We start from the raw sequence: 26,408 nt of genomic DNA, 5'->3' as shown, positions 1-26,408 counted from the left end.
GCCTATACGGGCACACTCAGCTTGCAAGGGGCCAGCCATATCCACACACATGTGCAGGCAGCTGTGTGGACATGTGTGCAACCTGGTGCAAGAACACACATGCACATGGTTTCACCACCACTGCTTCTCTCCAGCCTTCTCTTTATTTTCTCCAGGGCACCAGCCCCTCTGCCAGCCTAAGTCCAGGGCGCCTGGGCACTCTACCCTGCCCTTGCCATTCCCAGGGCCTCCCCGCGGCCCTGCAGGGGAGGGAGGCTCAGAGCACAGTCTCCTCAGTGCTAGGGTCATCGAGAAACTGGCTGATGCGTTTGGGGCGCTGCAGGCCTGGCGCGGGGTCCACTCCCACTCCTGCCTCCTTGTGCTCCTCTGCGTCCTCATCCTTCCCCTGGTCCTCGGAGAAGTACAAGAATACCTGGCGGTGGGCGGTCCAGAGGGGACAAGAGGGGCGGTCAGCCCACAGGCCTGGCCCCCAGCCTGCCTCCCCCAGCCCGACCCCGGCGCCGTGATCACCTCCTCCAGCATCGTCTGGCTCACAGAAAAGTCCTCCACGCCGTGCTCTGCGCCGTGCACCGCCAGCACTCCAAAGACGCGCGCCAGGGCGCAGCGCCCTCCCGGCGGCAGCTGGAAGCGCAGGCGGCATCCGTGTGCCTCGCGCAGCTCCGCCCCAGGGAACTCGGCCGCCACGAAGGCCGCTGCCGGCTGGGACCTCTCGGCGGGAACCCGCAGGGTCAGTGTGTGGCCGGCCGCGAATCTGCAGTGAGTGGGGCCAGGGCTACCGGATAGTGCCTTTCCCAGGTCCCACCTCAGCTCAGCTCACCCTCCAGCCCCTACTACTCTCCGGCCCCGCCCCATCCTTGTACCTATGTTAGTGATCAAGTGGTCTTCCCACCTCAGTCCCCCCACCCCCACCCGCGTAGCTGAGACCACAGGCACACATCGCCATGTCCAGCTAATTAATTTTTTATAGAGATGGGGTCTCCCTAGGTTGCCCAGGCTGCTCTCGAAGCTATCACTCCACTTGACTCTTCTTTTGGACACTCCTCTTTTGCCTTTGCACCCTACCCCCGCCCACACAATAAATACCCCCACCCACTTTCCTATGGCCCCGCTCAATAACCGGCCCTCCCCTAACTCCACCCATCAACCCACCCTCACCTCTCCAGGCTGCACCTGCTCCAGCGCACACCTGGTTATGCCTTCTGAATCCACCCAGAGCCCCCGGCTCCTGGTCCTGCACGCCGAGCACACCCCAGCCTGTCTCGCCCCCTCAGTCACCCCTGCAGGACAATCTAAAGCCCTGGCCATCTCTCCAGTCGAAGCCAAACTTTCCTCACCTGGCCCTACGTCTGGCCTCTCCCCTGAGCCCACCTACGTGCCCACCCTCACCCCACACCTGCCTGGAGGCCCCGCTCGCTCACCTGCCCTTGAGATGTTGCGGGCTGCCCAGGCAGCAGAACCGCCCATTCACCATGATGGCCAGGCGTGAGCAGAGCGCTTCACACTCCTCCATGCTGTCGGGACCCGGCACCACGAGCTCTGTTGAGGCCTGGACCACCTGTGCCTGGCGCCACACTGCCTGCTTCCCCGGGCCTGGACCACCCTTCCGGTGTGGACGTCTCCCCACCCTTCCCCAGAGCGTTCTCATCCTGGCGCTGCGTCCCACCTCTGTGTGTCCTTACACCCCGGGTCCTGGCGCCCTCGCCCCACCAGGGCCAGGACCCCCCCATCCCCTGTGGCCTTGTGTTTTGGGGATCTCTCTCTAGGCCTGGATCGCCTTAACCACAGCCCAGGACACCCGCGCCCGGCGCACCTGTGGGAGGTGAGCATCACTGAACGGCCCTCCCGTACCACGGCCAAAAGGCTGTTCCAGAGGAAGCGCCGTGCGCTGGGGTCCATGCCTGTGGTCGGCTCGTCCTGGGCAGCATGGAAAATCCCATAAGCAAGGCCCCGCCTCTGTCGCGGGCCCTACCCCACCCCGGCACCTCCCCCACGCACCAGAAACACCATGGCTGGGTCCCCAACCAGTGCCACGGCCGTCGCCAGCTTGCGTTTGTTCCCTCCGCTGTAGGTGCCTGCCGGCCGGTCTGCATACCATGAGAGTCCCAGGCGCGCTAGGCCCGAGCCAGCAGTCTGTGGGGTGGGGCCAAAGTGGGCATGGGACTCATATTGATGACTAAGGGGCAGGGCCACAGTGTGGCGGGGCCAGCACTGAGTGTGGAGCAGGGGCACAGTGGGCATGGGGCAGGGCAAATGTGAGAATGGGACAGAGCCATAGTGTGGTGGGGGCAGCGTGAGTGTGGGGTGGGGCCTTGGTGTGGGTGGAGCTGGGATGGGTATGGAGCTGGGCCATGGAATGGGTGGAGCCAGCATGGGTATGGGGCGGGGCCATGGTGTGGGTGGAGCCCACATGGCTATGGGATAGAGCCATAGTGTGGGTGGAGCCAGCATGAATACGGGGTGGGGCCATGGTGTGGGTGGAGCCAGCATGAGATGGGGCAGGGCCATGGTATGGGTGGAGCCAGCATGAGTGTGGGGCGGGTCCATGGTGTGGGTGGAGTCAACATGTCTATCGGCGGGGCCATGGTGTGGGTGGAGCCAGCAGGGGTATGGGGCCGGGCCAGAGAGGGCATGGGGTGGGAAAGGCTGAGAGTGGGGCAGGCCAGGGCAAAGCCAGGACCCCCGGGCAGATAGAAGAGACAGTGAAAGGGCTGCAAACTGGGAACGGCCAGAGTGAGAAGCTGACGGTGAACCCAGCGAGAAAGGTGCGAAGCCCCAGGGGTGAGGCGGAAGAGGAGCAAGTGGGCAGGGCTACAGCAGGAAGACTCAGGGAGAGAGGGGCTACGTGCAGCGGAAGAAAGGGTCGGTGGATCAATGAGAATGTCGGAACTTGGTGGGGCGGGACAAAGAAGCGGGCTAGCCAAATCCCTATTGGACCAGGATGGGTGACAGAGGCATAAGGGAAGGAAGCACGATCTGGTGGCAGGGACAGGGGTGGAGCCAAGGCGAGAGTGTGCAGGATTGGGCCAGGCTTTAGGGGCACGGCCTGAGTCGGATGGGCCCTGGGAGGTGAGAGCAGTGGAGGCAGAGTGGGCTCACCTGGGCAACCTGGGTCTCCGGGACACCGCGCAGGCGCGCAAACAGCTCCAGGTGCTCACGGCCCGTCAGCAGCTCAAAGATGGCATCGGATTGAGGGCAGTAGCCCATGCTGAGGTGTGCAGCACTGGGTTCCTGGGCCACGCTGGGGTGGGGATGCAGGGGGCTCAGAGAGCTGGCTAGTCCCTGACAATACTGGTGGCTAACACAGGGGTCTCAGGGCCCACCCATCCAGGGCCACGATGGTAAGGGACAAGGGTGTCTCAGGGCCTGGTCCGCGTGTGGGATGTAGGGGTGCACGCGTCCCAGAGACCATGCAGGTGTGGGGCCATGAGCCCAGTCCATGCACGGGAGGTGGAGGGATGGGGAACAAGGACGTCAGGGCCAACCCTGCCCCACCCCGACCCTACCCGGTGCCCCTCACCTGTGGCCTGCCAGCACAGCCTCGCCCCCGCTGGCCAATGTGTCCCCAGTCACCATGCGAAACGTGGACGTTTTCCCTGCTCCGTTCACGCCCAGCAGTCCAAAACACTGCAGGGATGCCCACAGATGGTACTCAGTGAGGCCTCAGGCCCTGGTTCCAGCACCTCTGATTTCTTTTTTTCTGAGACCAAGTTTTGCTCTTGTTTCCCAGGCTGGAGTGCAGTGGCGCAAGCTTGGCTCACTGCAACCTCTGCCTCCCGGGTTCAAGCAGTTCTCCTGCTTCAGCCTCCCAAGTAGCTGGGGCCACGCACCACCACGCCCAGCTAATTTTTGTATTTTTTTTTTTTAGTAGAGATGGGGTTTCACCATGTTGGCTAGTATGGTCTCGATCTCTTGACCTCGTGATCCGCCTGCCTCGGCCTCCTAAAGTGCTGGGATTACAGGCGTGAGCCACCGCGCCCGGCCTCTTTTTTTCTTTTCGTTTTTTTATGAGACGTAGTCTTGCTTTGTCACCCAGGCTGAAGGGCAATGGCCCGATCTCGACTCACTGCAACCTCCATCTCCTGGGTTCAAGCAATTCTCCTGTCTCAGGCTCCAGAGTAGCTGGGACTACAGTAGTGTACCACCAAGCCCAGCTAATTTTTTGTATTTTTTAGTAGAGATGGGGTTTTGGCGTGTTGACCAGGCTGGTCTCGAACTCCTGATCTCAAGTGATCCTCCCACCTTGGCCTTCCAAAGTGCTAGGGTTACAGGTGTGAGCCACCACGCCCGGCCTCAGCACCTCTGATTTCTGAGTGTCCACATGGAGGGCCGTGTTTGGGGCCCCAGGGGAGCTGGGCAGATATTGGGGTATGTAGCGAGGCATAAAGCTGTCACTTAGCAGGGAATGGCTTTTGGCACACAGTGGGTCCCCCATAAAAGCCGTATGCAGCAAGTGTTCAACAAATATCAGGGCATGAGCTTTCCATATGTTTCCTGGCATACTGTGTGTACTTAGGCTGGGTACACAGTCAGCCCAAGGTGGAGAGGTTGACCAGCACACAGTAGGGGCTTAGTAACGATATACTGTCGGCCAGGCCTGGTGGCTCACACCTGTAACCTCAGCACTTTGGGAAGCCAAGGCGGGCAGATCACCTGAGGTCAGGAGTTCAAGATCAGCCTGGCCAATATGGTGAAACCCTATCTGTACTGAAAATACAAAAAGTAGCCGGGTGTGGTGGCGCATACCTGTAATCCCAGCTACTCAGGAGGCTGAGGCAGGAGAATTGCCTGAACCCGGGAGGCAGAGGTTGCAGTGAGCTGAGATCACACCATTGCACTCCAGCCTGGGTGGCAGAGCGAGACTTTGTCTCAAAAAAAAAAAAAAAAAAAAAAAAAAAAAGGCCAGGTGTGGTGGCTCACACCTGTGATCCCAGCACTTTGGGAGGCCAAGGTGGGTGGATCATTTGAGGTTGAGTGCAAGACCAGCCTGGCCAACATGGTGAAACCCCGTCTCTACTAAAAATACAAAAATTAGCTGGGCATGGTGGTGTGTGCCTGTGGTCCCAGCTACTCGGGAGGCTGAGGCTGGAAAATTGCTTGAACCCGGGAGGCAGAGGTTACAGTGAGCCAAGATTGCGCCATGGCACACCAGGCTGGGTGACAGCAAGACTCCATCTCAAAAGAAATATATATATATTATATATATATATAAATTCCTATTTATATTTATATTTATATTTTTATATATCTATAAATCCCATATATATACACACACACACACATACTGCAATGTGTGCTAACAAACAGCACTTGTTTGCAGATGTATACCAGCCCTAGTAGGTGGCCAATAAGTGGCACACAGCAAATAAATTTGCACATAGTTCAAGGGTGCTTGAATGTGAACTGGTACAAAGCAGGTGCCTGATCAATGTTGGCTGTGACAAGTGCTTGATATAGATGTGTATATAACAAGGGTCCAGTAAATTCTATTGGTATTTGATAAACGCTGATGGACACAAAAGTATTCAGTACACCTCTTTAGTGAGCACAGTGTGTGTTTAATAGATGTAAGCAGGCAGTAGGTGCTTAATGAGGTTTTGCTGGCTCAAAATAAAAGCACAGACCAGGCGCGGTGGCTCACACCTGTAATCCCAGCACTGTGGGAGGCTGAGGTGGGCAGATCACGAGGTCAGGAGATCGAGACCATCATGGCTAACACGATGAAACCCCGTCTCTACTAAAAAATACAAAAAACTAGCCGGGCGAGGTGGTGGGCGCCTGTAGTCCCAGCTACTTGGGAGGCTGAGGCAGGAGAATGGCGTAAACCCGGGAGGCGGAGCTTGCAGTGAGCTGAGATCCGGCCACTGCACTCCAGCCTGGGCGACAGAGCGAGCCTCTGTCTCTAAAAAAAAAAAAAAAAAAGGCCAGGCGCAGTGGCTCATGCCTGTAATCCTAGCACTTTGGGAGGCCAAGGTGGGCGGATCACGAGGTCAGAAGATCGAGACCATCCTGGCTAACACAGTGAAAACCCGTCTCTACTAAAAATACAAAAATCAGCCGGGCGTGGTGGTGGGCGCCTGTAGTCCCAGCTACTTGGGAGGCTGAGGCAGGAGAATGGCATGAAGCCAGGAGGTGGAGCTTGCAGTGAGCCGAGATGGTGCCACTGCACTCCAGCCTGGGCGACAGAGAGAGACTACGTCTCAAAAAAATAAATAAAATAAAATAAAATAAAATAAAATAAAAATAGGAGCACAAATATTGGCACACAGTAGGTGCCCAATAAAAGGTGGTGGATGCACAGTAGTTGCTCAATAAAGGGCCGTGGGCACATAGTAGGTGTTCAGTAAAGGATGATGGGGAGGGCACTCAGTAGGGCAGCCTCTCACTTTCCCTGCACCAGGCCTCCACCCCTGGACTCACCTCACCAGGGGGGATCCCCAGGCACAAACGGTCAACAGCTGGCATCCTCTGCCCATGGTATACCTGGAAGAGTGCAGGTCCTTCAGAAAGGTGAGTGGGCCAGTGGGAGCCCCCCCAACCCAGCAGTCAACCTGGCCACACCTACCTTGGTCAAGTTCCTCAGCACCAACACATCTCCCTGGGTGGCTCCTCGGACCACCCGCTCCCGTTCACGGGCTACATCTTCATCCTCCAATCCCAGGGGTGGCAGGGACCTCACCTTGGGTCTGGGGACAGAACATATGTGGGCCTAAAGTAGGTCCTTGGCCCCTGCCACCCTCTCTGTAGACCTGACTAACTGTGGCAGGAGTTGGCTTCGGTGCTGCAACAGCAGTGTGAAGAGAAGGAAGACGGGCCCCTGTATCACCATGGCCAAGAGGTTCTTGCCGACCACCTCCCAGCGCAGGGGTGACTGGAACTGCCTGTCTCCTGTGGATATAGAAAAGAGGGACTGGGTCCATGAGAGTCTTGGTTTCTGGCCCCTTCACCGTCCATGTCACTCTGGATTCTTAAGGGAAAGGAGCACAAATTGGATAGGCCACTCAGCTGGAGTCTAATTGGCATAGAAAACAGAAGTTTTATCACCTTCCTTAATTAGAGGCTTAGGCCTCTTGTGATGTAATCTAAGACAGAATTAACTTTATATGGCTGCTTTCTTTTTTTTTTTTTTTTTGAGATCAATTCTCGCTGTGTCGCCCAGGCTGGAGTGCAGTGGCGCGATCTTGGCTCACTGCAAGCTCCGACTCCTGGGTTCATGCCATTCTCCCGCCTCAGCCTCTGAGTAGCTGGGACTACAGGTGCGCACCACCACGCCCGGCTAATTTTTTGTATTTTTAGTAGAGACGGGGTTTCACCGTGTTAGCCAGGGTAGTCTCGATCTCCTGACCTTGTGATCCGCCCGCCTCAGCCTTCCAAAGTGCTGGGATTACAATATGGCTGCTTTCTTGTTTTTTTTTTTTTTTTTTTTTTTTGAGACGGAGTCTCGCTCTGCCGCCCAGGTTGGAGTACAGTGGCCGGATCTCAGCTCACTGCAAGCTCCGCCTCCCAGGTTTACGCCATTCTCCTGCCTCAGTCTCCCGAGTAGCTGGGACTACAGGCGCCCGCCACCTCGCCCGGCTAGTTTTTTTTATTTTTAGTAGAGACGAGGTTTCACCGTGTTAACCAGGATGGTCTCGATCTCCTGACCTCGTGATTCGCCCGTCTCGGCCTCCCAAAGTGCTGGGATTACAGGCTTGAGCCACCGCGCCCGGCCATGGCTGCTTTCTTATACCTCCAACTTGGCCCAATCTTGCGGCCACCTAAGAATCCTGGCTGTCTCCCTGGCGGGGCTGTTTGTCTCCACTGTGTATAATTAACTCTAGGTCTCCAAGGGTGCTAGCTATCTGTAGCCATGGCCCCATCTGACAGGAAGTTCTCACCCAAGCGCTCAAAGGCATCAGCCATGGCCTGGTTCCGCACCATGTCGATGAGCCCCCGGCCCAAGCAGAAGTGGGGGAAGATAAGGAAGACCTGTTTCAAGATCCGGCTCACCTCCTGCAGCTTCTGCTCAAGGGCAGCAAGAGGGATGTTGGTTAGGGGCTGAGTCCAACAACCCAACCCAGCCCAAGCCCCAGCCTCATGGTGCCCCACCTGATCAGAGAAGAGCTCAAGCACAAAGGTGGCCATACTTCCATTGATGCCAATAAAGAGGTTTATGCAGGTGAGTACCACATAGGCCGTGCTGGGCACGGAGAAGAAGAAGGAGGCTGGGTACATGAGCGGTGTGATCGACCAGCTGAAGGGACAATAGGAGTCACTGGAGTAACTACTCAGACTGAGAAGCCCAGAGAGGAATAAAAATCTCCATTCCCATCTTCTCTGCCTTAGACCTCGACATTTTCACCCAAAGCACATGTCTGTTTTTTTTTTTTTTCTTTCTCTTTCTCTCTTTCTATTTTTTTATTTTTTGAGATTGAGTCTCACTCTTTCGCCCAGGCTGGAGTGCAGTGGTGCAATCTTGGCTTGCTGCAAGCTCTGCCACCTGGGTTCACGCCATTCTCCTGCCTCAGCCTCCCGAGTAGCTGGGACTATAGGTGCAGGCCACCACGCCTGGCTAATTTTTTTATATTTTTAGTACAGACGGGGTTTCACCATGTTAGCCAGGATCGTCTCCATCTCCTGACCTTGTGATTTGCCTGCCTTGGCCTTCCAAAGTACTGGGATTACAGGCGTGAGCCACTGTGCCCAGCCCTTTCTTTCTTTTTAGAGAAAAGGCTCTCTATGTTGCCCTCCTGACCTCAAGCAGTCCTCCTGCCTCAACCTCCCAAAGTGCTGGGATTACAGGCGTGGGCTGCCTTAGACCTCTATTAATATGAGTCAGGACAAGATGAGCTTTTAAGGCCACCTTGGCACACTACTGAATTGGATCACACATGGTATCACCCCAGACCTCCATATCCTCTCCTTGGGAGCTGCTGTAGAGTTCTCTCAGCAGCATTGATGGGGAAGGCAGTAAGGGGCAGTAAGAATAGGCCCTGAGGGACTGGGGTCCTCACCCATACAGTAGTAGCAACAGCAGGAGAGCAGGCAGGTTGGCAGGGGCCACATATGCCCTCTGCTGGAAGGCCAGAAAGATGAGCACCACGATGCACGCTGGCACCAAATAGTTACACTGCATTGGAGATGGCAGTTACCTTTATCAGTGTGAAGGGGTGGGGACTACCACCCTCAGCCCTATTCCCACCCTGACCTCCTTGCTTTTTGAGAAGGAGGACACAAAGTCTCCCACAATCCTTAAGACTTTACCCAGGCCATCTTGGACAAGCCCCTGCCTAGAAGGGGCCAGACAGGGCAGTGGCAAGCAGTGGCTGGGCCCCCACCCATCCAAGCAGCCCCCGCACCATGTCCCAGAGAAAGTTGCCTAGCCAGTAGAGGGTGGGGGACAGGCCCCCCATGAGCTGCAGGTGCTTGGCTCGGGTGACTCGCTCCTCAATGAGGACAAGAGTGAAGCTGGCCGGGACGAAGGACATGGCAAAGACCACACAGATGGAGACGAGGACATCCACCGAGGAGGCCATCCTGGAGGTGAGGACATGAGGGCTATTGTAGGGTGAGGGCGCATGGGTTGCTCAGAGCAGAGCTGAACACGCCATTGATGGGACAAAGGTCTATGGGGCAGTCAGCAGTGGCAGAGATGGTGGGGGCAATTTAGGGATGACAGTGCCTGGGATTTGGCAGCAGAGGTTGTACAGGTCTCAAGACAGGATAAAGGTTGGTGGGACGAGGATGTGTTGGGGAGGCTGGGGCCCGTGGAGCCTGAGGAGGTCCCATTTCCCTGGTTTAGGGAGCAGAGGAACAGTTTCTGTCCCCCATTTATAAAGCAAGAGTATGTCAGGGTTCAAATCCAGTTCCCACCACCTCAAACGACAAACGGAGAAAGGGTAGGACATGAAGGGTGGAGGGACTCACAGTGCGGCCTCAGACAGCTGCTCCTTGGTGAGGTTCAAGGGGTGGTTGAGTGTGGTGATGCTGTGGGTGTGGCGGGCCGAGCCTGGGGGCAGGTGAGCACGTAGGAGTGCGTTGTTGGCTCGGTTGACAAAGGCCACCATGGAGTGCCAACCTTTGTTGTTGAACCAGATCTGGGTGGGGGTCAAGGTCATAGGGTCAGGAAAATGGGGTTGGACCTTGCTGTGACAGGACACCCACCTGTCACCCCCAGTTCCCACCTTGAGGCTGTCCTGAGAATCCAGGCTGTGAGTCCAGGCTGTGAGGTTATTCAGGACACGGTCGAGGGCCCCGCCAGGCAAGGGGCTCAGCAGCGCCCACAACTCCTCCACTGAGTGGCCCAACTCTTGGCCCGAGGGCAGGCTTGGGTCTCGGCCCCCCAGCGAGAATCCTCCATACCTATGAGGCCATGCAGGCAGGGAAGGGGAGCTGAGGGCCGGGGGGCTGGGAGAGCTCCCAGGGGGCAGGCAGAGGGCACGGGAGTGGAACTGGGGCAGGGGACCCCAAGCTAGACCCCTCCTCACCTGACCTCATTCACCCACTTCTTAGTCTTCAGGCTGTGGGAGAGACGGACAGAGACACAGGCAGAGGCAGGGATGTGGGACAGAGAGAAACGGTGAGAGGGGCCTGCAGAGTCAAGGGTGAGACAAAAAGAGAAAAGAAGGCCAGGCGCGGTGGCTCCCGCCTGTAATCCCAGCACTTGGGGAGGCCAAGGCAGGTGGATCATCTGAGGTCAGGAGTTCGAGACCAGCCTGGCAACACGGTGAAACCCTGTCTCTACTAAAAATGCAAAAATTAGCCAGGTGCACTGGCACATGCCTGCAGTCCCAGCTACTTGGGAGGCTGAGGCAGGAGAATTGCTTGAACCTGGGAGGTGGAGGTTGCAGTGAGCTGCGATCACGCCTCTGCACTCCAGCCTGGGTGACAGAGGGAGACTCCATCTCAAAAAAAAAAAAAAAGAGTAGAGGAGGGCACACAGGACCCCCAGCCCAGAGCCCCAGGCTGGGCATCCAACCTCTCCGCCACCTCCCCCAGTACCACACCAGCCCTACCAACCCAAGGACCCACGCTATAGCCAGGGAAACTGAGTCCCGGGGCATGGCTCACCCCTGGCGCACCAGGCGCGGGTAGGTCTTCACCAGGAAGTCAGATAGGTTCCGGCCCGTCAGGTTCTGAATCACTTCCCCGGAGCTGCTCACTGCCTGTGGTGGAGGGGGACCACCAGCTGCAGCCGGGCAGTCGGGCAACAGGCGCCGGACGCCGGGCCGGCTACACTGGCAGTCTGGGGAAGGAGACTCTGGGGTCCAGTTGCCACTGGCCAAGACCTTGGCCACTTCAGCAGGAACTTCTGGCGCCGAGAACCTGCAGACAATGGGCTGTGCACACTCAGGGGCCCGGCAGGGTCAAGGTGCGGGTCTGTGAGCACCCAGCTTCTGGGGGCTCCTGGAGACACAGAGGCTCCCAGCTCCCAGGTGGGCACAGGGGATGCTTCGGGTTCCCCCTGAGGCCCCTTGGCCAGGGACGAGATGGGAAAACTGAGGCCAGAGAGGGGCAAGGTCCAGGCCAACGAGATGCCGTCACCTGTTGGAGCTATTCTGCACGGAGGGCTCCTCCAGTCCTGCCTCCTGCAGCAGTGCCTCGAGCAGCCGGGCACGTCCAGGGTCCCCCGGGGCGTCCTCGCTGTGTGTGAGGGGAGATGGAGGATCAGGGCTGTACCCCCAGATCCTTAGTCTTCCTGCCACCAGCCCCTTCCTTCTGCACCCACCTGAAGAAAGACACCTGAGCACCGTACATGGTGGGACTGAGCCGCAGAGCCGGGTAGTGCCCGAAAGGAGGCACGATGAGGCTGAACACAAGGGCCAGGCCCACAAAGAGGGCAGGCAGCACGATCTGGGGGACCAGCCCATCAGCTGCTGCTTCCACCCACCTTCCAGGCTTGCTTGCCCCTGTCCCTGCTCATGCTCTACAACCACCCATGGCTCCCCAGTGCCCTCAGTAAATGTGCTCTGGGTTGGGAATACACACGAGGGTAAGGGTTTGAATTAGGCCACTGAGTGGATGGCCAGGGTAGGGAACTCAGGGACTCCCATGCGACTCCCTGGTGCTGGCCCCCCTCACCTGCGCAAACAGGCCGCGGCGGCTGCGGCGGGCAAGCAGAAAGCGCTTGAGAAGCAGGGCCTGGAGCTGCTGGCGGGTCAGTGCCCAGCCCTGTACCCGGCCCACGGTGTCTGGCCCAGAGCCCTGCAGGGCCTGGGTCTCTGGGGCTGACCCAGCTGTGAGGGATGAGAGGGTCAGTGCTCACGCTGCTATGGGTGGGGGGCTGGGAGAACCACAGGGCCACTGGGGAGGACTTACCTGGCTCCCCATTCTCCAGCACTGTCTCTTCCGGTGGCATCTTGAGCCGCAGGGTCACATCTAGGCCAGCAATGCCCGTGCACGGGTGCTGCCCACAGCTGCCATCTGCAGGGCCATTGGGGTCAGGGTCAAAGTTGAAGATCACAGATCGGGGGATCAGAAATCAGGCATAGGGGTAAACGCTATGCCTTGGACCAGACTAAGCCAGGGATGGGAACTTGGTTTCAGTCCCACTCTGGATCGGGGTCAGGGGTCAGGGAGCTGCGGCCGCACCCTCCGTATTTGTGTCCGCAGCATAGTCCTCCACCACCTTCAGGAAGATCTGGGGAGACAAGCGGGGGGCTCAGAGCCTGGACACCCACAGGGGGAACTGGGGGCTTATGAGCCCCCCACCCCTCCTACACCATGGGTCCCCCGGACCTTCCCAAGGGACATCTGAGCCACCAGAGCTCCTCATGTGCCATGCCTCCTCCCTGAATGTCCTTGCTGCTCATAAACACACTGCTATTCATCCTTCAAAACACCACCTCCTCCAGGCAGCCCTCCTTCTGGCCCCACCTCACCAGCACCCAGGCCTCACACCTCCTCGAGGCTGGTGTCGGAGATCCCGTAGCCAGTGAGGCTCAGCTCTGCCAGTCGCGTGTCTAGCTCTTGGAAGAGTGTGGCGAAGCTGCCGTCATGGGCACCCGTGTAGGGCAGCACCAGCACCAGTTCGTGTGGCAGCTCCTCCACCAGCCGTGTCCCGGGCACCCAGTGCTGCACCAGGGCCAGCAGCTGAGGAGTGCCTGTGTGGACAGAGGGGTGCTTCAGAGAGCCCCAGCTCACGCCCCACCCCAGTCTCCCTGGGGAAGAGGCATTGGTGACCTGTGAGGGGACTGTCCCTGCAGGCAGAGATCAAGGTTAAGAACTTAGGCCAGGTGCAGTGGCTCACACCTGTAATCCCCACACTTTGGAGGCCGAGATAGGGGGATCACTTGAGGTCAGGAGTTTGAGACCAGCTTGACCAACATGGTGAAACCCCATTTCTACCAATAATACAAAAATTAGCCAGGCATGGTGGCACCCACCTGTAACTCCAGCTACTCGGGAGGCTAAGGCAGGAGAAATGCTTGAACCCAGGAGGCAGAGGTTGCAGTGAGCCAGGATCACACCACTGCACTCCAGCCTGGGCAACAGAGCAAGACTCAAAAACAAACAAAAAAAGAACTTGAGGGCAGCGCTGGACCTAGGGTAGGAGGTTGGGGTAGGTTTGTCTCTGGGCTCAGCCCTGGTTGGGTTAAAGGTGGGGTCAGTGTTCAAATTCATCTCATGGTTCAGGCTCAGCCCAGGGATGGGGGACATCGGCTCAGGTCTGCAACTGCCCTCCTCCTCTTCCTCCCCCTCTTCCTCCTCCCACTCCCCCTCCCTCTCCTCCTCCTCCCTCATCTTCCTCCTCCTCCTCCTTCCCCCCTCCTCCCCCTTTTCTTCCTCCCCCTCCCCCTCCTTCTCCTCAAATTAAGGCACAACCACCCCACTGCCCACCCGCTCTGGGTCTCCCACCCCGGCCCTCACCGACTCTGCTGCCCTGGCTGCTGTTCTTCTTTTCCTGCCCGGTGTCCATGCTGCCCTCCATGTCAGTGTCAGCCTGCGGGCAGAGAGGCACCAAGTAACTAGGCCTTCAGGGCTGAACAGAGTCCTGGAGGTCAGGGGTGAGGAGAAGGCTGGTCCCCACCTTCTCACTGGTGGTCAGGGGAAGGCGGGCCTTCACTAGCGTCAGGTAGTAGCCAGAGCCCAGTTGACGACGCAGGAAGAGTGGGGAGCCACAGCAGCACAAGCGACCCCCCGCTACCACAGCCACACGGTCTCCCAGCAGCTCCGCCTCATCCAGGTGGTGGGTGGAGAGGATCAGTGTGCGACCTAGGCATGGGGGACCAACCCACAACTACCATCAGGCCACCGGGTCTTTGCCCGAGCTGGGGCCTCTGCCAGGAGTTGTCTGCCCCATGAAGCAAACTCCTATTCATCCCTCAAAACCTCATCCCCAGAACCTCCTTGTCAGAAACCTTTCCTGGCCCCTTAGGCAGAATCCAGGGGAACCTCTGGCTACCCCCAACTCTTACTGTCTTGGTATTTGAGCAGCAGCCCCTAAATGCCATAGCAAGAAGTGGGGTCCACATGTAGCAAACTCCTACTCATTCCTCAAAACCCCATCCCCAGCACTTCCTTGTCAGAAACCTTTTCTGGCCCCTCAAGCAGAATCCCCAGCTCTGACCTTCTCGGTATTTGAGCAGCAGCTCCCAAATGCCGCGGCGGGAAGCAGGATCCACACCAGCTGTAGGCTCATCCAGGAAAACAACTTGGGAGCCACCCACAAAGGCAATGGCCACAGACAGCTTCCGTTGCATCCCACCTGGTAGAGATGGGGAAGGGACCTCAGTGTGTTGCACCCAGCCTTGGGCAGGGCTGCCTACTCACATGGACCTCAATACCTGGCTTCCCCCAGCCCCCCTCCCTGTGAGATTCCCCCAGCCCCCCTCCCTAGGGATTGGGCTCACCAGAGAGGTGGCGAGTCTGCACACTCTGCTTGGAGACCAGCCCCACGTCCTGCAGCAGACGGTGCTGCTCGGGACCCACCACAGCGGCACTCAGACCCTTCAGCCGCCCATAGAACCAGATGTGCTCGCCCACGGTCAGCCTGTGGCCAGTGCACAGAGCAGAGTGACCCACGTGGCAGGCAGAGTCCCAGACGGCGTCCAGCCCCTTCCCACCACTGCACTCTGGGCCTGCCGAGACGCACATGTCAAACAACACGTTGTACTGGGGACAGATGCCCAGGTGGGGCCGGATGGCGGTCATGCTGGAGCAGACGTCGTGGCCCAGGATGAACGCAGAGCCACCACTGGGTGGGAAGAGACCACTCAAGATGGACCTGTGGGCAGAGGGGTCTCAGAGCAGCCCCCTTCACAGAGTGCGTCAACAGTTACAGAGCACCTATTTTTACTTTTTAAATTTTTTTTTTTTTTGAGACGGAGTCTCTATCTGTCATCCAGGCTGGAGTGCAGTGGGGTGATCTCGGCTCACTGCAAGCTCTGCCTCCTGGGTTCACGCCATTCTCCTGCCTCAGCCTCCTGAGTAGCTGGGACTACAGGCACCTGCCACCACGCCCGGCTAATTATTTTTGTATTTTAGTAGAGACGGGGTTTCACCGTGTTAGCCGGGATGTTCTCGATCTCCTTACCTCCTGATCCGCCCACCTGAGCCTCCCAAAGTGCTGGGATTACAGGCATGAGCCACTGCGCAGGCCTGGCCTCTTTTAGAACTTTCTGGCCGGGCGCGGTGGCTCAAGCCTGTAATCCCAGCACTTTGGGAGGCCGAGACGGGCGGATCGCGAGGTCAGGAGATCGAGACCATCCTGGCTAACACGGTGAAACCCCGTCTCTACTGAAAAATACGAAAAACTAGCCGGGCGAGGTGGCGGGCGCCTGTAGTCCCAGCTACTCGGGAGGCTGAGGCAGGAGAATGGCGTGAACCCGGGAGGCGGAGCTTGCAGTGAGCTGAGATCCAGTCACTGCACTCCAGCCTGGGCGGCAGAGCGAGACTCCGTCTCAAAAAAAAAAAAAAAAGAACTTTCTAAGAAATTTTTTTTTTTTTTTTTTTTTTGAGGTGGAGTCTAGCTCTGTCCCCCAGGCTGGAGTGCAGTGGCACGATCTCGGCTCACTGCAGGCTCCGCCTCCCGGGTTCACGCCATCCTCCTGCCTCAGCCTCCCGAGTAGCTGGGACTACAGGCGCCCGCCACCTCGCCCGGCTAATTTTTTGCATTTTTAGTAGAGATGGGGTTTCACCGTGTTAGCCAGGATGGTCTCGATCTCCTGACCTCGCGATCCGCCCGCCTCGGCCTCCCAAAGTGCTGGGATTACAGGTGTGAGCCACCGCGCCTGGCCACAGAGCACCTATTAAATGCTACATCCAAAACCCTGTGATAGCCTCATTTTTATTTATTTGTTTATTTTTATTTTTTTGAGACAGAGTCTTGCTCTGTTGCCCAGGCTGGAGTGCAACAGCACAGTCTTGGCTCACTGCAACCTCCGCCTCCTGGGTTCAAGTGATTCTCCTGCCTCAGCCTCCCGAGTAGCTGGGATTACAGGCACGCACCACCACACCTGGCTTATTTTTGTATTTTTAGTAGAGATGTGGTTTCTCTCCCATTCGGGTGTATGGGAACCTTCTGATCCCTTTCCCATTGAATGGCTAGAGAAGCTGAGGCCCAAGGGAAGGGAAGGAGTGGTGGGGGCACTCACAGTGTCGTGGTCTTGCCGGCCCCGTTGTGGCCCAGGAAGGCGGTGATGTGGCCCTGGTAGAAGTCCAGGCTGAGTCCCCGCAGGGCTGGCTGCGGGCTGCCAGCAAAGTGCTTCTCCAGGCCGCGAACGGAGACGCCAGGACTCAGGCCAGGCGGTGCCTCCTCCACCAGCACTGCAGAGACGGGATGGACTCAGCCATGGAGGTCATGGGTGTCCCGGTGCCTGCAAGTCCCTTAGAGCTAGGCTGTGGAATCCGGGACCTGCTGGGCTGGGGCCTATAAAAGTTGGGGGAGCTTGGGGACTGCAGTGTGTTCAGGGCAGGCGTGAGGGTTGGGGTGTCCAGGTCATTGACATTGGCATCTGTGGAATCTCGTTTTGCGGGCAGAACTGGGCATCTAAGTGGGAAACCAGCTATTAAGCCTTGTAGGGCCTCACCCTTTGGGTCCAGCTGTGTGGGGCACGGGGCTGGACTCTTGGGGGGCCGAGGTCCACACCAGTAGCTCCTCCGAAATGGAAAATTCCATGGTTCAGGGATCCCATACTGGCCTGGGGGGAGGGGCACTGGTTATCACTTAGCCCACCCCCCGGAATGTACAAGTTTTTTTTTTTTTTTTTTTTTTTGAGACGGAGTCTCGCTCTGTCCCCAGGCTGGAGTGCAGTAGCACGATTTCCGCTCACTGCAAGCTCTGCCTCCCGGGTTCACACCACTCTCCTGCCTCAGCCTCCTGAGTAGCTGGGACTACAGGCACCCACCACCACGCCTGGCCAGTTTTTTGTAGAGACGGGGTTTCACCGTGTTAGCCAGGATGGTCTCCATCTCCTGACCTCGTGATCTGCCTGCCTCGGCCTCCCCAAAGTGCTGGGATAACAGGCGTGAGCCACCGCGTCCAGCCTTTTTTTTTTTTTGAGACTGAGTTTCACTCTTGTTGCCCATGCTGGAGTGTAGTGGCTCGATCTTGACTCACCACAACCTCCACCTCCCGGGTTCAAGCAATTCTCCTGCCTCAGCCTTCCTGAGTAGGTGGGATTACAGGCATGCGCCACCACGCCTGGCTAATTTTGTATTTTTAGTAGAGATGGGGCTTCTCCATGTTGGTCAGGCTGGTCTCGATATCCCAACCTCAGGTGATCCGCCTGCCTCAGCCTCCCAAAGTGCTGGGATTACAGGCGTGAGCCACCGCACCTGTCCCAGTTTTTTTGTTTTTTTTTTTTTAGCAGATGGGGGTCTCATTCTGTCGCCCAGGCTGGTACGATCATGGCTTACTGCAGTCGGGACCTCCTAGGCTCAAGTGATCCTCCCACCTCATCCTTCCAAGTAGCTGGGACTACAGGTGCGTGCCACCACGCCCAGCTAACTTTTTGTAGAGATGGAGTCTCACTATGTTGCCCAGCCTGGTCTCAAACTCCTGGACTCAAGCGATCCTCCCGCCTCGGCCTCCCAAAGTGCTGGTATTACAAGTGTGAGCTACAGTGCCCAGCGACTGTGCCAGCTTCTGGCCACACACCTGGAATCAGGGCGTCCAGGTGTAGGGGCTAAGAAACCCCACCCACCACCTGCCTCAGGCCGCACCCCTCCAGTGCAGCCACCTGCATGCCTGTGCCAGGAAGCCCCGCCTTCTCTCCAAGGGAATAAGTCTCTGGGTACCAAACGGCCTGGAGGTCACGCCCCTAGCCCATCCCCCCGCAAAGCAGGTGCGACTTGGCCCAGAGCCCCGTGCCCTACGGCCCACCTGGGCACACGGCTTCCAGGTACCAGGTGGCGAGGCTGTAGAGCGCCGCGTCCAGCAGCAGAAGGCCAGAGACCTGGGCCAGGCTGAAGACGTCTGCTGTGGGCTGGGTGCCCACGTTGTGCCACTGCGCGCCCTCGCCCTGCTCCTCCAGCAGCGCCAGGCTCTCGCAGCCGAAGCCGAAGGCCACGGGCGACAGCAGGCTCTGCAGAAAAGCGGGCGGTCAGTGAGCGGCCGAGGCGGGGTGCGTCCCCCACCCACGCCCGACCGGGCTCTCACCGCGGCCACGCGGCCACCCGCCGGCAGCCGGTCCCGCCAAGCCACGCACAGCACGTAGGGCAGATAGAGGGAGAAGTAGGCCAGGCCGCCGCAGGCCGCAGCCAGGTTGGCGCGGGAGAAGAAGGCGCTGAGCAGGAAGCTCTGGGTCACCGTGGCCACGGCGAAGGCCGCCAAGAACAGGAAGACCACGCCCGGGTGGCTGTAGGGGAGGATGTCCCCCAGCTGTGGGAGGCGATGGGAGCTCAGGTCCAGCTCCTGGATTGGCCCGGGGGGCGCGCACCCACGCGGGGCAGCTTCTGCCTGCCACCCTCCTGCGCACTCATTCTGCAACTGGGCAGGCCGACGCGCGCCCACCTTGAGCACCAGAACCAGCAGCGCGGCGCTGAGCAGGAAGGGCCCGAGGCAGCTGAGGAACCAGCCGAGCCAGAGCACCCCGCGGCTGAGCCCCATGGCGCGCATGGTGTCCCGCAGCCGTGTCTCCTTCTCCCGCACCACGGCCTTCACCGTCAGCGTCACGGAGTAGATCCAGGCCAGCGTCAGGAAGAGCGGCAGCGACCGGCTCAGCACACGCAGGAACCTGGGGTGGGGACGGCTGGGGTGGAGGCCAGAGACCCTCCGCAGACTGCCCCACTCCCCCCACCATCTGGCACGACTGGTTCGTGTCCCGGGATCTCAAGACGGGAAGATTCGCCTCCCTGTTCCTTGGACCCTGATCCAGCCAGCCTCGGGCTCCCAGGCATCAGTGCAGGCCAGGCTCTGCCTGTGCCGGGAGACCCCAGACCCTCAGAGTCCCCTGCTCCTCCCGCTGTAGCAGGTCACGTGGAGTGGTGTAAAGGTGCCAAGTTCGCAGCCTGGACCGCAGAAAGGTTCCCAACAGAGCCTGGGCTCACCCCTACACCCGGGACCTTCCCGCCGCGGGGGACAGCGGGGAGGGGTGCCAGAGCTCACACGTCATCCACATAGCACGGATAGGGCATCTGCTGCAGGTAGAGGCCGGCCCGGGGGACGGCGCCGCTGAGCACGCGGACGGCTGCGCGCTCCACCAGGTCCTGCAGGTACACGAAGCCGCCCCACACGTAGCGCAGGTCGGTCAAGGGGTCCGCAGCTGGGCCAGGGTCCCAAAACCTGCGAGAGGGGTATGGTGGCAGGTTGTAGGGAAGGGCTAGAAACTCTCAGGGCCCCGCCCTGAATAACTTTTTTTTCTGAGACTGGGTCTTGCCCTGTCGCCCAGGCTGGAGTGAAGAGCTGCGATCATAGCTCACTGCAGCCGTGACCTCCCGGGATCAAGTGATCCTCCCACCTCTGCCGCCCAAGTCGCCTGGCTAATTTTATTTATTTATTTATTTATTTATTTATTTATTTATTTGAGACGGACTCTCGCTCTATCGCCCAGGCTGGAGTGCAGTGCGGCCATCTCGGCTCACTGCAACCTCTGCCTCCCGGGTTCAAGGGATTCTCCTGCCTCAGCCTCCCGTGTAGCTGGGACTACAGGCGTGTGCTACCACGCCCGGCTAATTTTATGTATTTTTTAGTAGAGATGGGGTTTCACCGTATTACTCAGGATGGTCTCGATCTCCTGACCTCGTGATCCTCCCGCCTCGGCCTCCCAAAGTGCTGGGATTACAGACGTGAGCCACCACGCCCGGCCCATGGTGGCTAATTTTTAAAGACATTTTTCTTGAGGTTGGTGGGGGTGGTGGGGGGCGGGGGCCTCACTGTATTGCCCGGGCTAGTCTCGAACACCTGTCCTCGAGAGATTCTCCCACCTTGGCCTCCCAAAGTTCTGAGATGACAGGCGGGATCTACTGTGCTCAGCACCCGGTGCAATTTCAGCTCCACCCTTATTCCAGGGGTGTAATGATACACTTGGCTCCGCCCACCATTGCCCTCAACCTATACCTGCTCTAATCTTATCCCAGGCCCATGGCCACGCCCCTCATGCACCTAGGCCCCGCCTATCACGGGCCCCTATTGGTCTAAGGAGCCCTGGGCTCTGGCTACTATACCGCTGTTGATACAGCCCAGATCCTGTCTATCATGGTCTCCAATAGGCTGAATGCTGCCTGGCCCCACCCACCACGCTCTTGGCCCCGCCCAGTCCCTCCTCCTCCCCCCCCCCCACTCTCGCCTGACCTGTCCCTGATCTTATTGGTCCTGGTGACCACGTCAATGTCCATGCGGATTTTGATGCGCACGTGACCCGGGCCTAGGTCTGGGGTTGGGTGTTCAGTGGGGTCTGAAGAATCCTCAGGTCCCAAGAAGACGACGCCGGCCCAGAATCGATGTTCCGCGAGCAGTTGCAGGGCCCGCGACACCAGGGCTGCCTCTGAGGGTGCCGCCTCCAGCTTGTCCAAGGACAGGCACTGTGGGATGCGGGGTGAGTCCTAGGCGCTGGGGTCTGCCTGCCTCCTAGACCACTCCGCTGCTCCCCCTGGACCTCGGGGCTGTGCCATGTTTTCCCCTTATAGGCCCAGTGTGGGACCGGCTCCCTCCTGAGATCTCTGCAAATCCCAGGCTCTTACTAAGGCCGGGCCCGCCTCCCTCTCCCTGGGAACACCAGGGTGGGAACCCCAGGGTGGGCCCTGCCTCCACGCTGAAACAGACCCCGCAGGTGGACGGCCCCTCACCTCCGCCACTCGGCCCAGCGTGCCCACCAGGCGCCCCACATCAGCATGTGCGTCCTGCCAGCTGTAGCCACCGCTCCCAGGGTCCAGGAAGGATCGCAGGGCCTCCATGCGGTCCTGGCCTCCAGGCGTGGGCTGCCTTCTTCCTTCGTCCTGCACTTGCAGGAGCCGCTGGGGGGCGCAGGTGAAAGTGAGAGTCTGGATCAGGCGCAGTGGCTCATGCCTGTAATCCCAGCACTTTGGGAGGCCAAGGTGAGCGGATCACTTGAGGCCAGGAGTTCCAGACCAGCCTGGCCAACATGGTCTCTACTAAAAATACAAAAATTAGCTGGGAGCGTTGGCACATGCCTGTGATCCCAGCTACTTGTGAGGCTGAAGCAGGAGAATTGCTTGAATCCAGGAGGTGGAGGTTGCAATGAGCCAAGATCTCGCCACTGCAGTCCAGCCTGGGCAACAGAGCGAGACTCCATCTCTTTAAAAAAAAAAAAAAAAAAAAACACCACCAACACCAAAGTGGGGTCTGCATGGAGCCCGCCTTCCCATCCACCGGGCCCGTCTGCCCTCTCCACCAGGGAGCCACATCTCGCCTCCCCCGCCCCGCACACACCTGCAGCATGGCCACATTGGAACTGTCGTTCATGAAGGTGAAGATCCGGGGTCCCAGCACCTCCCACACCTCCTGGACATCCCTCAGCAGGGCCAGCTCCTCAAAGGTCCGGTTCACCTGCGGACAGCACCCCCTCCACTAATGATCCTTCACACGTGCTGATCTCCTTCCATCAGCTAACTCCTACTTCTTCAAACCCAGTTTCCATGACCCTCTGGCCTGGCTCTGAGCCACTGGACTGAGTGTACTGGATAGGCTCTGGCTGCCACCCTCCCGCCCCAGCATCCAGGCTACCCCCACCTGGGCCATGAGCTTCCGGGTAAAAGGTGTATCTGGTGCAAACAGCAGCTTCCCCAGGATCAGAGGCTTCAGGCGTCTCCAGAGCAGGCGGGACAGCGGATGGTTGTCCAGGGCTCCAATCAGCTCTGAGCAGGCGGGGCCTGGGATGGAGGTGCCATGAGGCCCTGCCCCCATGTCCACCGCTCCACTTCCCAGGAGGGGAAACCAAGGTCAGTCACTCACTCAGGCTGCTGTCCGGCAGGGCTGATTCTGGCTCCTGTCTCACCAGCTCCATCAGGTCACTAGCCTCATACCAGTTGAGGGAGGGGCCCACTGTGCTGCTAGGTCCCCTGGCACTGCAGAGGGCCTCAGACAGCAACTCCAGGGGCCCACCAGTCCCTCGGGGTCTGTGCAGCAGTGCCTGAAGCTCCACCAGGCTAGGCAGCGCCAGGATCTAGAGAGAGGTCACCAGACGGAGCTGGCAGCGATCCCAACTTCAAGCCCTAACCAGGGCAGGGCACTGGGTCAGGGGCAGCCTCTCCCTCTCTTGCTAATTCTCCTGAAGACCCACCCAAGAGAAGTGTCCGGGCTGCCCGAGACCCTCCCGGTGCAGGCTGCCTGCCAACGTTGCCTGCATGGGGGTTGAGGATGGGTGGGGCCTCGTACCTCCTGGGCCAGGTCCTCAGCTGCCTCCAACAAGCTCTGCAAGGGCTCCTGGGCTTGGCCCAGTGCCAACCCCAGGGATTCCTGGGGAGAAAGACCACAAGGGTGACAATGACTTTGAGCGCTCACTAGGGGTCCAGCGCTCTGGCCAGTTCCCAGGCAGACCATACTATCATAGCCCTCACTTTACAAATAGGGAAACTGAGGCTCTGAGAGACACAGGGACTCATTCGAGATCTCACAGACAAGTCTTCATCACCGGGTCAGACACACTCTGTCTGGGCCCAGACAGGACAAGAAGCATCACTGCAGGGACCAGGGACAGCCTGGATGCCTGGAACGGGAGGTCCTTGGCCTGGGGTGGTGCAGTGCCAGGACATTCCCAGTGTAGCGTCCCAGGAAGTCAGCGCGGTCCCGTCCCCACACCCTACCATGCGCAGCAATGACGTCAGCAGCTCCGCGACGTCCAACATAGGTGGTTCCAGTGGAGACTGCTTGGTTGGTTGAGGCCGGGCTGGGGGAGGAGCACACAGGAGCATGGGGCTGGGGGGACGGTGGCCTGAGGCACCCACCCCCACCCTGTGCCCATTTCATGGCCGGGCAAGTCGAGGCTCAGAGCTCAGCCCTGCCAGAGGCCCCCCGGCCTCCTCACCTGTGCTGGGTGCAGCCCTCAGCATGGCGATCAGCTTCCCCAGGCCAGCCAGCGTCCTGTGGGCACTGGCCCCTCCCAGCACAGTGCGGGCATCGGCTAGCAGCCGGGAGACCCTGGGGACAGAGAGAGGGCAGGAGGCAGGGTTCCGGCAGGCACTGCAGCCCCTCGTTTGCAGGCTGGCCACACCCACTGCCTCTGGCTCACAGGGAATTGTTGAAGTTGCTCAGACGCCCGGGCTCCTCGCCCAGTGTCAGCTGTGGGAAGCAGGTGTTGTTCATGTTACAGATGAGACCCTGGAGCCAGGGCACGGTGCCCGCCGATGGCAGTGGCTTGTTGGGGAAGTGGCCTGCGGGGAGATGCCCGGTGCTGAGGCCCCGTGGACTCTGACTCCACCCCCATCGGGTCGCCCGGCACTGCTTGTATGCCTCCAGCGACGGAGAGCTCACTCCCATGCCATGTATTGGCGGTCTGGTGAAAGCTCCCTGACATGCACTGGGGATCCCTGTGCTCGGGGGACCCGTCTGCCTTCCCCTACACAGGCAAAGTGCCTGGCCGCTGGGGGGGCTCACATTCATGGTGCTCCAGGGGCGGGTGGGAGTGGCGAACAGCCACCAGGATGAAGAAGAGGAAGAGAGGCCACAGCAATTCGACCAGAAGCTGCACCTGGGGGAGAATAGGTGGGAGATGGTGGGGGACAGTAGGGGCTGCCGGCCCACCCGGCCCTGGCCGCACACCGGGGTGTTACCGGCTGTCTCCGGCGATACATGGAATTCTTCCAGAGCAGCAACATCAGCTGTGTCCAGAAGGCCATGGTGAGACTGGGCGGGGGATGGGACAGAGAGGTCAGGACAACGGTCGGGCTGAAGACATGCGATGCAGCTGTGGGCAACTCTCTGCCCTTCTCTGAACCTCATTCCTCTATCCCACAGCGCAGCGTTCCTGGAAGCTCTGATTAGAGTCAGGCGAACACTAGTCACTTGATAAAGGGACTCCGCTACCCCCAGGGGTGGAGTAAACCAATGGGAGCTCCACCCGCAGCCGTCCTCGCATCTCATTGGCTGCCAGGACTGTCGCTCTGCGTAGAGCTGACAGTTGGGGACTTAAAGACCATCCTCTAATCCTCCAGGGACCGAGTTTGGGCTTAGCGCTGTCGTCACCAGGCTGCACCGCAAGCCTCACCTGGAAGCCTCTTCCAGGTCCTGACCCCCAGCCTCCTGCCTGGCCCAGCCCAGGCAAGGGTTCCTTTCCCCTCACTGTTCTCCAAAAATAACAGCGACAAATATTGGCAGCGCTGGACATTTCACACGCCCAGAGGAAGTGCTAGATATCACCCCACTCTACAGAAGTGGAAACCGAGGCCCAAGAGAAAAAACGCAGGCACCCAGAGAGGCAGTCGCACAGCTGGAGACACGACCCCAGCTCTGCCCACACCTTATGTACCATGATCGCTCAGAAGGACCGCAGGAGCCAGAGGAAGAGTCAGGCGAAGGGGCTGGGATAGAGACTCCTGGAGCCAGCGATTCCTGATCTCTTTACAATGGGCCGGTTCACCGCTGACACAGATGGAGAATCTGAAGCTGACAGAGGGGCAGGAAGTTGCTAAAGGTGACCGGGCCGGAGCTGGGACCTCGGACCCAGACCCTTACGCCAGGATTCTTTCCTTTACATCAAGCGGGACTTAGGATCTGGGGGAGCGGCCTCAGTTTCTCCATTTGTAAAATAAGGCAAGGGAGAGTGCAGTTCTAACGGGCCGGGGGCTGCAGGTGTGTGATTGGCAAAGGCCCTCTTAAGAGTCCTAGATGTCCGATGGCCTCCTTGAGAATTAGTGGTCAATTCAGCCGCCCTCAACACTCACCGGAAGGAAAGGAAGGGTCAGAGACTGGACCCCCTAATTCCCAGGGAACGTGCATCCCTCCCGGCCCCAACCCCGCATTCTCGAGTCTCGGGGCTTCCTCCCTCTCCGAGTCCTTCTCACCGTTCCAGGGGCTCCCCAGCTCTTGCCGCCTTTCCCCCGCCCAGCAGCAGGCAGGGAGCGCGGCGCCCTTACTTAAGCCAAGTGCCCCGAGCTTCCCCGCGCAGTTAGCAGCGCCGGGCCACGCCCTTGCCTCTGCACGCTGCTATTGGGCGGCCTGCCCGTCACTCACGGGACGGCTCCGTCGGAGCTGCGCGAGCCGAGGGAGGAGGCGGGATCACAGAAGGGCCTCGCTGAGCCGGGTTTCTTAAAGGGACCGCGCGGTTCTTGCTGCATCACCGTAGGGTGGCGGGGTGCCCGGCTGGTCCCAGGCGGACCGGCCTCCGGGAAAGAGGCTGAGCTGTCTTTGGGGAGCCAGGCTGCCTCCCCACGTTGCATAGCCGGCTGCAATACCGCAGCTCCGGATTGCAAGAGTTCCCTCTGTCCCTGCTGTCCCCGGGGCTGGCCAGGCTCTCTCTAGTCTAGTCCAGACTCTGGGACTCTACTTGTCCATCTGCAAAGTGGGGGTTCCACTAGAATCATTCGTTCGTTCATTCATTCCACGAACGCTTCTCGGTTTCTGCAGTTGGACAAGGCGATGGCAGAAGGAGGGGGGCCAACATTCTAGAGGCTCAGGTCATAATGGGTTACCCTGATCTTGAGGAAAACCCGTTTCCCACTCTGGAAGAGGAGTTTATTTCACAGGCTGGAGGTGAAGCTGAAATGGGAGTGTGTGGGTCCACAGCTTTGAAAGCGCTGGGGAGAGTGAGAAGCGCGGGGAGGGCTCCCACGGCGGAGGGCGGTGGCACTGCCGTTGGGGCTTTGGGGATAAATAGGAGTTCGCTAGCGGGGAGACATCCAGGCTGAGGCCAGGAGGCTTGCGCTGTGAGGCAGGGTGCAGCCGGAGCGCATCGAGAGCCTTTGAGGCAACTGCTTCCTCTCCAACTGGCCAGGAAGCCCAGCCTCTCCCTCTACCCCAAGTCCCGGCCCTTCAAATCATTCATTCCACCCAGACTCACCTGTGGCTTCAGCTTTTACTCCTCCTCCCAGTGGTG

At 59.1% G+C, this 26,408-nt stretch overlaps 1 protein-coding gene across 8 annotated transcripts; it reads right to left on the bottom strand.

The window, feature by feature from the left end:
• Positions 1-109: 109 nt before the first annotated feature.
• Positions 110-25,471, bottom strand: ABCA7 (ATP binding cassette subfamily A member 7). Of its 8 annotated transcripts, none has more exons than XM_015122322.3 (48): positions 25,378-25,471; positions 24,834-24,979; positions 24,148-24,350; positions 23,972-24,065; positions 23,607-23,748; positions 23,403-23,515; positions 23,182-23,264; positions 22,754-22,834; positions 22,331-22,541; positions 22,109-22,248; positions 21,809-21,925; positions 21,205-21,372; positions 20,711-20,940; positions 19,526-19,702; positions 18,932-19,154; positions 18,578-18,799; positions 18,302-18,503; positions 17,007-17,117; positions 16,572-16,743; positions 15,071-15,202; positions 14,829-14,968; positions 14,546-14,683; positions 14,006-14,190; positions 13,846-13,918; positions 12,877-13,079; positions 12,568-12,616; positions 12,295-12,399; positions 12,058-12,212; positions 11,705-11,829; positions 11,521-11,619; positions 11,047-11,301; positions 10,464-10,496; positions 10,161-10,338; positions 9,904-10,073; positions 9,336-9,513; positions 8,991-9,106; positions 8,086-8,230; positions 7,875-7,998; positions 6,756-6,885; positions 6,563-6,683; positions 6,418-6,480; positions 3,518-3,624; positions 3,097-3,238; positions 1,996-2,130; positions 1,811-1,914; positions 1,419-1,511; positions 511-751; positions 110-412 (listed from the first exon to the last, which is right to left on the bottom strand). In XM_015122322.3, exons 3-48 carry the CDS (start codon positions 24,211-24,213, stop codon positions 257-259), a joined length of 6,447 nt encoding a protein of 2,148 aa, XP_014977808.3. In that variant the 5' UTR covers positions 24,214-24,350; positions 24,834-24,979; positions 25,378-25,471; the 3' UTR covers positions 110-256. The 8 variants fall into 8 exon arrangements, with proteins under 8 accessions (XP_014977808.3, XP_014977810.3, XP_014977807.3 ...); XM_015122324.3 differs by having other exon boundaries at positions 24,148-24,220; XM_015122321.3 differs by having other exon boundaries at positions 24,843-24,979.
• Between the last annotated feature and the right edge of the window lie 937 nt (positions 25,472-26,408).

Source organism: Macaca mulatta, chromosome 19 (assembly GCF_049350105.2).
Source record: "Macaca mulatta isolate MMU2019108-1 chromosome 19, T2T-MMU8v2.0, whole genome shotgun sequence".
Classification (NCBI taxonomy): Eukaryota; Metazoa; Chordata; class Mammalia; order Primates; family Cercopithecidae; genus Macaca; species Macaca mulatta.
Note: the sequence above shows the minus strand (reverse complement) of the source record. Positions and strands in the feature narration are given on the sequence as shown.

What these genes read in the sequence shown, in the direction of transcription:
- ABCA7 (XM_015122322.3), bottom strand. Translation starts at nt 24,213, where the DNA reads ATGGCCTTCTGGACACAGCTGATGTTGCTGCTCTGGAAGAATTCCATG. An exon ending in GCCGCGGCCTGTTTGCGCAG is followed by an intron (nt 11,830 to 12,057) that starts GTGAGGGGGGCC and finishes CTGGTCCCCCAG; the next exon opens with ATCGTGCTGCCTGCCCTCTT. An exon ending in GTGCAGAATAGCTCCAACAG is followed by an intron (nt 11,302 to 11,520) that starts GTGACGGCATCT and finishes CATTGTCTGCAG; the next exon opens with GTTCTCGGCGCCAGAAGTTC.